Here is a 12,588-nt window from a genome sequence, read left to right as displayed (position 1 = left end):
TCCGTTTATTCTGGGGAATGGGAAAAAATTTTTTTATTGTTAAAAAATGGCATTGTCATCACCACCATCATATTTTGCGCGGACATGGTAAATGCGTGGATAAAAACTTTGATAATAAGTTTCATATGATAAATATGTAGATAAATTGAATGAGAAGAAATAATCTTTTCAGAAATATCTTAGCGGCAATCGCATATTCTATCATTAAAAATCATTATGATTTTTTTTTAAAATAAGAATATAATCTACTTATTTCATTCACGTTTGTTTAGATCGCAGCTAGTGCAAGGTTAGATCAAACTCGAGGTCTATTTGAAAATTGTTTATTTTGTTGTTTATTTAGTGTAGACCTATATTTATTGAACTAATCATAACTTTTTTTTTTAAACCAGATCTTAAGTAACGTACGAACATTTTTTGTTTAAGATCAGAGAAAAGAATTATGAGTAGTTGAGTTAACAAGTTAAATTCAACGGAAAAGGTGCGAACTGATCAAAAAGATTGAATTAGTCGTAGCTAATGCAGCCATCAAAGGTCAGTTTCTCATATGCACCAAAACGACCTGAAATTATGTCAACAACCTAAAATACTTTATAGGTCCAAAATCAAATTTTTCGATATAATTAGCGCGACAAAGGGAGAAAAGGTCAAAGACTCAAAAAATATTAATACAGTAATATATTAATTTTCAGATTTATATGAGAGCGTTTAAGGAGTTCAAGCTGTCGGCAACTAGACCAATGAAAGGCTAGAGCCTTTAACTACACTAAATCGATATTGAATGTACAGAAACTTATACCTGATAGACGATAGAACCACTAGAAAGACATTATAATAGGAAGACAGGCAACCATCGTGCATCATTTCAAAGACTTGAAAAAACTAATGAAGATACGATCAGAAGAATTTTCAAATGAAGCTGAATCGAAAGGTGTAAGATTGTATAAGAAATCGAAAATATGATGAAGTCAGATGGGTGTGAACTATTTACCTTTTACTTTTACGTTGTGTCTGATGGAGTGTTATATTTTTAATGAGGACTTTACTACTGATAACTGTAGACTTGTCCATATTGAATGAATAGGCAATTATGTGCAAAAAATGAACTCGTTGTGAGAATGCGATTTTTTCGGTATTTTTAATATTTAAATTAAATGTATTCTTTTTCCTACCGGCATTGTTTTATTTTAATATATTTTATTTAATACATTGAGAAACATAAGTAGAAATAACTTTAACGCTAATACAAAACATCAAAGTCATTGACAAATGCAAGACTACTTTATATACGATACTAAGCTGGGACAGCCTCCCACAGCTGGGACTGTACGAAAGGCTTTCCCACTAAAAGTTTAAATTAACAATAACTCGTTAAAATAAAATTTTCAACAAAAAAAAAAGGAATAAAGAAAACCTCTATATATAAAACTATGAAAAATAAGCTGAGGCTAGCTAGATTCCCGCATGCCCCTAGCACATCAACCGATCCTTCATTCATTGCGCTTTCACCAATAATTTTATCAGCTTTATTTAAGATTGTTGTGTAAGGAAATCAGCGCCCATCTTGAAGTGGCCGGCGTCATCACCAGCTATAACACCACCAGTTAACAAAATAAAATATTCTGACTTATCTATAAAGGGTAGATACTGAGTAGATTTGTGTTATTGGGTATATTGAGTATCTTGAAAATCCGTATTTTCACTATTTCTGATTTAAAAATTTAGAGTCCACGTGATACGAGGTCATAATAATATTGTAATCAAGTCACGGGATCAACAATATGGAACATCCATTACTAGATTTATTCACAGAATTTTTAGATCGCGGTTAGATCTAGACTATTATTACTTTTAAACGTATTTTATATTTGGATTTATTACAAATTTTATCTTTTTATTTTTTTTTCATTTTGTTAAAAAATTCTATGGTTAATTTTTTAAAAGATAATCTCTTTTAATTACTTTAAAATTGGAATTTCGGGATCCTAAAAACTCGGAGAGTAGTGTTATGAAAGGTCGAGTCAACAAGTTAGGAAAACAAGAAAGATATGATAATCTTAAAAATATCAAAACAGCGATATACTAACGCTTCAATAGAATTGATGGGTTTATATGAAAATACTTTTGTGCAGTTGAGAAGTTAAGTCATCGGCTAGAATAGGTGTAACTAGCACATCCAGTGGCACAAGAATGTTGGTCATATTACAATAGGAGAACAGAGGTCATTCAAAAGACTTAAAAAAACCGATGAAGATAAAGAATAAGATACAATATGTAGAGAATCCAAAAGTATTTTCAATTGAAGCTGAATCGAAAAGGATATAAGAAAATATATTTAAAGAAAGGAAAAGATTGCAAAAGAAATCGAGAAGTTGGATGATGAATATACTACAGACCAGTTTTACCTTTTCGATAAGGTGTTTTATTTTAATAAAGGTATTACTACTGGCGATTTCAAAATATGAAATACCTATTCATCGTTATTATAATTATGCTGAATTTCAGATGTTAAATAAACCGAGTCACGTGACCAATAAATAATAGTATAAGCTTCTAGTATTTACTCTTCCTTTTTTGGACTAACACATGCATTGTTTTTTGTCGTTTTTCTAAAGCGAGAAAATAATCTACTTCATTTCAAAGGATTTTATTTCACAGTTTTATAGATCGCAGCAGACACAAGGTTAGATCTGACTTAAGGTCCATTAAAACTTGTTTATTTGGACGATTTATTTTGTTAATACCTGTTTTTATATTTTGGGCTAATTGCAAATTTTTTTTTCAATCCAGATTTAGTTTTTTTCTAAACATACGAACCATTTTTCACAGTTTTTATTTTACTTCAAAATGAAATCATGTCGGGTTTCCAAAAGCCCAGAGAAAAGAGTTATGAATGGTCGAACAACGAAGAGAAGACAAGAACGAAAATCACAAGAAAGAATTGCTAGACTTAAACAAATATCAAAACAACGATATACCAATGTTCAAAAAGATTTATTAGAATTATATGAGAATATTTTTGGTGTAGCCGAGAAGTTTAAGTCACCAGCTAGATTAGGTGTAGCCGATACAACTATCGAAAGATCAAGACCTTTAATTCCCCTTACATTTCAGAAACGAGCAGAAAAAGGCATAAATGGCCTAAAAGACCCTACATATAATTACTCTACACCTATAGCTAGCCCGACACCTTCATATGTTTCAACACATAACTATTCCCTATCGCCAAGACTTAGCTCAGCTTCTTCGATTGAGTTTACAAAAGAGCTACCTCCACCTCCACAATTGGTGAAGACATGTATACAACAATCTTGTTATACCTATTATAACACGAAGACATTTGAACAGATAAATTCATTTGAACTTCTTGACCCTCAGATATATAATAAACTAAATTCATGGATATGTAATAAGTCAATAGTAAATGTAGAAAGAATATAGCTGAATCGAAAAGGATATAAGAAATATATCTAAAGAAAGGAAAAGATTGCAAAAGAAATCGAGAAGTGAATATACTACAGACCATTTTTACCTTTTCGATAAGGTGTTTTATTTTAATAAAGGTATTACTACTGGCGATTTTTGTTCTTTAGATATATGTGCATATTAAATGATAAGAGTTTAACACAATTTAAATAAACATATTTACCTATTTCATCGTTATTATAATTATGCTGAATTTCAGATGTTAATAAATCGAGTCACGTGACCAATAAATAATAGTATAAGCTTCTAGTATTTACTCTTCCTTTTTTGGACTAACACATGCATTGTTTTTTGTCGTTTTTCTAAAGCGAGAAAATAATCTACTTCATTTCAAAGGATTTTATTTCACAGTTTTATAGATCGCAGCAGACACAAGGTTAGATCTGACTTAAGGTCCATTAAAACTTGTTTATTTGGACGATTTATTTGTTTAAACCTGTTTTTATATTTTGGGCTAATTGCAAATTTTTTTTCAATCCAGATTTAGTTTTTTTCTAAACATACACAGTTTTTATTTTACTTCAAAATGGAATGTTGGGGTTCCAAAAGCCCAGAGAAAAGAGTTATGCATGGTCGAATAACGATGAGAAGACAAGAACGAAAAGCACAAGAAAGATTTGTTAGACTTAAAAAAATATCAAAACAACGATATACCAATGTTCCAAAAGATTTATTAGAATTATATGAGAATACTTTTGGTGTAGCCGAGAAGTTTAAGTCACCAGCTATTTCAAAGAATTTGTTAGAATCATATGAGAATAAATTTGGTGTAGCCGAGAAGTTTAAGTCACCAGCTAGATTAGGTGTAGCCGATACAACTATCGAAAGATCAAGACCTTTAATTCCCCTTACATTTCAGAAACGAGCAGAAAAAGGCATAAATGGCCTAAAAGATCCTACGTATAATTACTCTACACCTATAGCTAGCCCGACACCGTCGTATGTTTCAGTACGGTCAAGCCCGACACCTTCATATGTTTCAACACACAACTACTCCCTATCGCCAAGACTTAGTTCAGCTTCTTCGATTGAGTTTACAAAAGAGCTACCTCCACCTCCACAATTGGTGAAGACATGTATACAACAATCTTGTTATACCTATTATAATACGAAGACATTTGAACAGATAAATTCACTTGAGCTTCTTGACCCTCAGATATATAATAAACTAAATTCATGGATATGGAATAAGTCGATAGTGAATGTAGAAAGAGTAGTAGAAAAGTCCGAAGACAATCAACGAGTATTAGTGCCACAAGAAACATTATGTTGGTCATATTACAATAGGAGAACAGGTGATCAGCGGAGGTCATTTCAAAGACTTAAAAAAACCGAAGAAGAAGATGAATGGTGTTATAAAACACTAGTATTGCAATATAAAGAGAATCCGGAAGTATTTTCAATTGAAGATGGATCGAGGGAGTTACAAGAAAGTATATCTAAGGAAAGTGAACAAATTATGGAAGAAAATCGAGAATATGCAACTAAAGAAGAAATCCAAGAAGAATTGCGATGTCTCGAAACAGTCGAAGAAATGGGAGTACAAGCCGCGATTAAGCATATAAAAGAAGAAAATAAGAATAACGATAACCTTAAGGCTTATATATGTCGTGAATTATCACTTAAATCGCCGCGTAATGAATCATCACTATATAATGGTAACTTGACAAATAAGAAGAGGTCTGCCACAAGACGTTTACGAGACTGGATTCAATGTGATGGGTATCCCTCATTGACATTAGAACAAGCTGAGAAGCTTGTCGTTATGTTGAATTCAGGTGACAAGATTCTTGTAGAGGGGGATAAGGTTTCAGTGCGTGGAAATGACCTAATTACTCTTAAAAAACGAGGCTGGTTAAATGATGAAGTGATAAACTTTTATGTCGAGCTGATTCTCAAACGCGCCGCTAGAGAACCGGAGAAATACCCGAAAATACATATGTTTAATACTTTTTTCTACCCATTACTGGAGAAAAAAGGATATTCAGGTGTAGCTAGGATTACAAAGAGAGCTAAACTTGATATATTTTCTCTCGACATGGTGATCGTTCCTATACATTTACAAATTCATTGGGCTTTGGCGGTCATCAATATTAAAGAACGCCGATTGGAATATTATGATTCAATGAGTAAAGGATGTAATGAATCAGTGTTGTCATTATTGAAACATTATGTTGAGGAAGAGTACAAGGACAAGAAGAAGGCGCCAAGCTACGATACGAGTGAATGGAAGTACTACAGAGTGAATAATTTACCTCAGCAAACTAACGCGTACGATTGTGGTGTGTTCTCGATGACCTTCGCTGAACACATCAGCAGAGGTGCTTCGGTGCTTTTTACTCCACCGAGGTACATGAAATACTTTCGCTTGAAAATGATGTGGGAAATAATAGATTCAGAGTTGTTGCCTGTTGACCAGCAACTTCAACCTTGTAAAGTCTCAGAACCAGTGAAAAATGGGAGTATAACTAATAATTATGTTAATTATTCAGGCCAAAAAAGAACATTCGAAGACAATTGTATATTAGGTAATTAAGATAATTATACGTTTTTATTCCTATGATTTTTGCGTTTTTGGTGAATTATTAATGAATGGAAGTTAGCTCATGATTAACGTATGATATTATATATATAAAATACCAACTCAGAAAAGTTGAAAATTGAAATAATATTTATAGTATTATTTTTTTTATATTCTCTCTCTATCTATATTAGAAACATTTTAAAATTAAATTTAAGTTTAATTAAAAATTATGATTAGTTTGCACTATGCAAAAACCTTTTTGATTTTATTTATGTAATATATTAACTATATTGGCGAGAGTTTTAAAGGTATGAAAGAAGTTAACGTATTTATTATACATTGGTTTTTTGTTATAAATTAAATATAAATAAAATATAACATTGTGTGGTTATATTATATACTGGTGAAAGCATTTACCAAGATGTTTTCATTAATCAAGAACAATAGTTAGAGTATCGAAGGCGTATCGAAGGCGTATCGAAAGCGATCGGATGAATATATAAATGTCCTAAGTGATATATATGCCTTAAAATATTATTAGACTTGTCGCTGTTTTCATATCATCCTCTAAGTGATATATATGCCTTAAAATATTATTAGACTCGTCGTTGCCTTTATATCATCTATTAAATAATATTTAATATATAGATAGATTAATTTTTTATAATTTATATGATTTCTAAATAAGTATTTACTTAACAATTTGAGCTCTATTATACTTGAATCTAAATCTAATTAAAGGAGAATAATTCGTTATTCTATTAAAATCTAACAGTTTGCTTACATATTTAAAATCAGAATTTCCCGAGTTTCTTTTAAATAATGATTGAACATTTTTTCTTTATCAGCTATGCTAAATTCCACTTTAATTTTATTAGCAGCATCATTACTAGTATTTTCACATACCAATATGATATATTCTTTTCTAAATAACTAATTGGTCTCTTCACAGGATTAACCATCCATGCACTTATAAGTCATAAATTTCGAAAGACCCTTATAGACAAAACATAAGAGCATTCATGCATCCATTTGTTTTAAATTTCCGAATTTTTCGAACTCAAACTACTCTATACACTTGTCATTATTATATGAATTTAATTTTTACTCGTTTCTAAAAAAAATTATCAATTGATTTATTTCCACTTAACTTTTCGGTAAGGTATGGTGGTTTTGATTCATCCGTTATTTTATTATCATCGATTCATTTTGATTTTCTAAAGTGTTTGTGTCAATATCGGTGTTCATTGTTCATAAAAGTAATTTAAGAAAAATATTATGTTTAAAAATTTTTTAATCTATCCTTTTATCAGTAGTAGATCAGTTATTATTTGATATCACGTGATCGATAATTGTATATCTTTGCTTTTCCCGAGTACAAATATTAAATGTAATTATTTTTGTCGCGAGTATTATTATAAATACTACAATAATTATAGCATTTCCGGATCTAAATACTGTCTAATCTATTAGATTTTAAAATTGAATTTTACCCCTTGGATATTTTGTGCTTTTCCTTTGATATTATAATGTTGGCACAACTAATTCCATAAAACCTGGATCAAAAGATCCGATGAGCCCACTCTCAATATTCGAAAACAGTCACCTAGAGCTGTAGGAAATTACCTTCACATTGAAAAACCTTCTCAGAAACGACGAATAAAGATCATACTTCTATAGCTAGATTGACACTGTCGTTTGTTTCAGTACGGACAAGCCATCAAGCACTCTCCGTCGCCAAGACTCGTTCAGATTCATTAGTTGAGTTTATAAAAGAGCTACTTTTAACGTTGATGGAGACGCATGTACGATAAACTTACTATACCTAAAGAAATTTGAACAAATTTATTCATTTGAGCTTCTTGACCCTCAGATATATAATAGATTAAATTCATGGTGTAATAGATCGTAGCGAATGTAGAAAGAGCAGTAAATAAGTCTGAAGATAGTAAACGAGTATTAATGCCACAAGGAGAAAAAGGTGATCAATAGAGGTCATTTCAAAGAGGTGTATCTAAAGAAAATGAAAAAAATAAAAGAAAATCGTAAATATGCAGCTAAGAGATTCAAGTAGAATTACCATATCTTGAAAAAGTCGGGGAAATGAGTATACATGCCACAATTAAACATATAAGAATAATGATAACTTTAAGGCCGTGAATTACTATATAATGATATTGTGTCGTCCGTCACTAGAAGTTTACGAGACTGTGATGGGTATCCCTCATTGATATTAGAGCAAGCTGAGAAGCTTGTCGTTATGTTGATTTGGTGACAAAATTCTTATAGAGGAAGTTGCGTGAAAATGACCCAATTAACTCTTAAAAACGAGGCTGGTTAAATGATGAAATGATAACTTTAAATCGAGCTAATGCTCAAACGTGTCGCTAGTGAAACGGAAAATACCTTAAAATACATATGTTCAATACTATTCTATACATTACTGATATTCGAGTGTAGCTAGAGGTGAAGTTGTATTTTCTCTCGATATGGTAGCAACATTGCAAATTCATCGGGATTTGTTGGTCAAAACATTAAAGAATACTGATTAGAATATTATGATTCAATGAGTAAAGGATGTAACGAATCAGTGTTATTATTTTTTAACATTATGTCGACGGAGAGTACAAAGACAAGAAGAAAGCAAGTTTACGACATGAATGAATGGAAGTACTGCAGAGTGAATAATTTACTACAGCAAACTAACGCGTTGTTCTCGATGACCTTTGTTAAATACATCAGGGGTGCTTCAGTGCTTATTGTTCCACTGAAGTAAATGAAATATTTTCGCTTGAAAATGGTATGGGAAATAGTAATTCAGAATTGTTACCTGTTGGCCAGCAGCTTCAACTTTGTAAAGTTTTGGAAACCAGTGAAAAATGGGAATATAACAAATAATAATAATAACCAGTTAAAGAACATTTGACGACCACGTTCTATTCCCATATTTGAAGATGAATTTTTTGTGCCTTTGGTGAATTATTAATTTATAGACGGAAGATGGTTCATGATTAATGTGTGATAAAATACTCGTTCAGAAAAATGAAAAATCGAAACAATATTTATAGTATTATCTGTCTTTATCGATATTAGAAATACAATATTTTAAAATTAAATAAGTTTAAATAAAAATTATTTGGTTTATTGCACTACGCAAAAACCTTTTTTGATTTTATTTTGATGAAAATTAAAAAGGTATAAGAGGTAAAAGAATATAAATAGGAATTATCATGACAGTTATTACAATCTACGAACATAAATAGGGTGAACAATGATTGAATATAATCTATATATTTAATATGCATTTAAAATATCAATCTTCATTATCATCATCTTCATTGTCCTCACCGATATCATCTAATATAGAATTTTAATAAATATATAAGTTTAAATTCATAATTGCATATGACTTACAGATAAATATTCACCTGATAAATTGAGCCCTATTAGACCTGAATCTAAATCTGATTAAAAAGTGAGTAATTTAATATTAATGATCGTATATAAATATTTAAGAACAAGTTGAACAAGTTTGTAATTTCATACTTACTATCGTATACAGAAGTTTCTATTATATCATTAAAACCTAACTGTTTGCTTACAAACATTAAGTTAGAATCTTTTGAACTTTTTTTAAATAATGATTGAACATTTGGAATTTCTTTATCAGCTATGTCAAATTCCACTTTAATTTTTTTAGCGTCGTCTCCACTAATATTTCCACATAAACAATTATACAAATATAACATATTCTCTTCTAATTCACTTGCAGTTGGTCTCTTATCGGGATTTGCATTCATACATTTATTGGCTAAACTTCTATAAATTTCGGGAGTGCCTTTACCAAAGTCGGGTCTTAATCCATCGCAAATAGATAAAGCAAGAGTAGTTTCACTCATACTTTTATTAAAATAAGGGGGGAAACCAGATGATAATTCTGTCATCATAACGCCAAAACTATAAATATCAGCATGACTACAATATTGTTTTCCCTTTAACACCTCGGGAGCCAAATAACCTAAAACACCATAAATTTTATCTGAAGATTTATTTGATGGTCCCGATAATCCAAAATCTGTTAAATAATAACGACCTAATGATCGTAATATGTTTCCGCTATGAAGATCTTTATGACATATTCCTTGTTCATGCAAAATTTTTAATTCTATTACAATATATAATAATATAAGTAATTTATATTGCCAATTTAATTCGGTAAACCTTTCTCCTAATAAGGATCGTAGACATCCTTGCTCTGCAAGGTTTGTCACCATCATAAATTCTGAACTGTTTGGATCTTTTGTAATTCCATAAAACGGTAATGATACATTATCTAGTGTCAATTTATGATAAACTTCCAGCTATTTTTTAAAAAAATCATTAATTTTTTTTTTTATTTTTAAAAATAAAAGAAAGATCAAGTATATAAATGTATTAAAAATAATTACCTCGTTTAAATATTCAGCAGAAATTTCATTTGACCCTTTAATACTTTTAAGTGCAACAGTATTTGGATATGTACGAATTTTTTTAGTTTTGGTTACTGGATCTGTATAAATAAATTTTTTTCCTCCATGTAACCAAGTTGCTGAATATACTTTTGCGAAACCACCTTCACCTATTTGTTTTAAATTTTCAAATTTTTCGAATTCAAACCACTTCATGCATTTGTCAATGTTGGATTTATTTTTTCGCGTTGCTTTAATAAAATTATCAATTGATATATTTCCACTTGTCACTCCGACAAGGCGGGATGATTTATCGGTGATCATTTTTATGAAAGTAATTGAGAGACTAAGTTCAAATTTTTTTTTTTGTTTTTTTTTAAAGAAAAAAAAGAAAAAAAAGGCTTATTTATTTCTTTTTGATTGTACCTATTGTACCTTTTAATAGTAAATTTCTCAGAAAATCTTATTAATTTGTTGTAACTCCCGTCTTGTTAAATATTTCTTAAAAAAGAAATTTCATAATTAACAAAATACATTATATTCAAGTAAATAAATACATGAAACCTTTCTTTTACCGTAGCCCCTACTCCCTAATAACTGAAACGATCAGGACGTATGCAGAATCACGTGACATGTCTGAAAGAGGAAGATAATAGTAAATCAATTTAGACTACAAAAAAAAAATGTAGCGACAATGTTTCTATATTTAGCCTTTTTTTTTAAACAAGGGTGGGCCACTTTCGGTTTTAGTAATTACTTTAGCATATGTACGACTTTTATTTTTCTAATTACCATTCCGACTTCTAAAGTAAAAAAAAAAATAAGTTTAATCAATATTTATAAATTAAGCAAGAATATAAACTACATACATAAGGTTTTTCGTAAGGTCTTTCTTAAGGTTTACATAAATAAAAGTATGAAACTTTCGCTTAAATTTTCTTCGAATAGGATGATGTTACACAAATTTTATTGTGGTGCGTGATGTTTTCCGGACATTCATTTTCGATATATAATTCATTCCGTATATTACCTGGATATTTTCCGGACATTTTTGTCCAGAAATTAAAATATCTGGAAACGCAAAAACACTTACTGGTAAATTTGAAAATCACATGAACATGCACGTATGTATATTACAATTTTATTGTTAATCATCATAAACCGTAAATTATGCCTTTAGTTCTAAGGATAACATGCTTAATAAAGAAAGTATGGAAATTATGACGCCATTATCAAAAAAAAAGTTGAAGCGATAAATATAGGAATTAAACAAATTTTTCCTTTTAAACCCAAAAAATGTGTAAAAAAAATGAATAACATTGTAAGAAAATAAGAGCGTAATATAGAGGCAAGCATTTTTAACTAATATGTGAACACGGTGTTAAACTAGATAACCTTGAATTATCGATTGTATTTCATAAAGAATTATTCAGTAAACTCTAGAGTTAATAATGTATCTTTTACGCATTCTCAAAGGATCATTAAGGATGGCATACATTCGAAAGTTCTTGACTGAAAAATAAGAGTCCTATATATTTGAAGAAATAAAGGCTTTGGAATTTAAATTGGTGTACAAAGTAGCTTTAAGGAATACGCAGATAAGTGGGTATCGCAATGTATGTAGTGATATTCCAAGCGTCACTGCACCAGAGGACGATCCATAAACTTCATAACGTAATCTATATGTAGTCCTGGGTCTTACAGAACACTATATGGGCTATTTGTATGAAACAGCTGCTCTACTGTTGTTATCCTTAACAATGCCAATGGGTATTTCTATAAGCCCTAGACCAACTTTTAATAACCTCATAGGCAAAGAAGGGTATTGGGGTATACAAATTAATGTACATTTTACATTTTTCTAATAATGCATAATAGCTTGCATTACATGTTTTGAACTTTATAATTTTATAAATTTATTGAAAATACCAGAACGTGATGAATATATAGTAAAAAAATTTATGTTTATTGTATATATGGGTATAGTGTTTATAGAAATATAAAATATAGGATTTATAAGAGTATTATAACTTACTCGACAGAATTTGTATTATGTTTATTTTTGTCAGAGTCATTGAGTCATTATTTATGAGAATAAAAAAATTTTACTTACATAAACCACAGGAACAA

At 30.1% G+C, this 12,588-nt stretch overlaps 4 protein-coding genes across 4 annotated transcripts; 2 read left to right on the top strand and 2 right to left on the bottom strand.

The window, feature by feature from the left end:
- Nucleotides 1-2,197: 2,197 nt before the first annotated feature.
- On the bottom strand, nucleotides 2,198-2,592 carry OCT59_011825 (uncharacterized protein; the record flags this gene model as incomplete). Its single annotated transcript, XM_066134044.1, has 3 exons — nucleotides 2,198-2,305; nucleotides 2,406-2,470; nucleotides 2,565-2,592. 3 exons carry the CDS (start codon nucleotides 2,590-2,592, stop codon nucleotides 2,198-2,200), a joined length of 201 nt encoding a protein of 66 aa, XP_065989346.1.
- On the top strand, nucleotides 2,577-3,667 carry OCT59_011824 (uncharacterized protein). Its single transcript, XM_066134043.1, has 2 exons — nucleotides 2,577-2,700; nucleotides 2,791-3,667. The coding sequence occupies exon 2, from the start codon at nucleotides 2,848-2,850 to the stop codon at nucleotides 3,439-3,441; it is 594 nt and encodes a 197-aa protein (XP_065989345.1). The 5' UTR covers nucleotides 2,577-2,700; nucleotides 2,791-2,847; the 3' UTR covers nucleotides 3,442-3,667.
- Nucleotides 3,668-3,767: 100 nt separating this feature from the next.
- Nucleotides 3,768-6,407, top strand: OCT59_011823 (uncharacterized protein). The gene is made up of 2 exons (XM_066134042.1): nucleotides 3,768-3,862; nucleotides 3,968-6,407. The coding sequence occupies exon 2, from the start codon at nucleotides 4,013-4,015 to the stop codon at nucleotides 6,020-6,022; it is 2,010 nt and encodes a 669-aa protein (XP_065989344.1). The 5' UTR covers nucleotides 3,768-3,862; nucleotides 3,968-4,012; the 3' UTR covers nucleotides 6,023-6,407.
- Nucleotides 6,408-9,133: 2,726 nt separating this feature from the next.
- On the bottom strand, nucleotides 9,134-11,015 carry OCT59_011822 (uncharacterized protein). Its single transcript, XM_066134041.1, has 4 exons — nucleotides 10,459-11,015; nucleotides 9,561-10,371; nucleotides 9,439-9,474; nucleotides 9,134-9,367 (listed from the first exon to the last, which is right to left on the bottom strand). The coding sequence occupies exons 1-4, from the start codon at nucleotides 10,780-10,782 to the stop codon at nucleotides 9,324-9,326; spliced, it is 1,215 nt and encodes a 404-aa protein (XP_065989343.1). The 5' UTR covers nucleotides 10,783-11,015; the 3' UTR covers nucleotides 9,134-9,323.
- Nucleotides 11,016-12,588: the final 1,573 nt, after the last annotated feature.

This window comes from Rhizophagus irregularis, chromosome 2 (assembly GCF_026210795.1).
Source record: "Rhizophagus irregularis chromosome 2, complete sequence".
NCBI classification, from domain to species: domain Eukaryota; kingdom Fungi; phylum Glomeromycota; class Glomeromycetes; order Glomerales; family Glomeraceae; genus Rhizophagus; species Rhizophagus irregularis.
The sequence above is the reverse complement of the archived record's forward strand: the minus strand, read 5'-3'. Positions and strand labels throughout refer to the sequence as shown.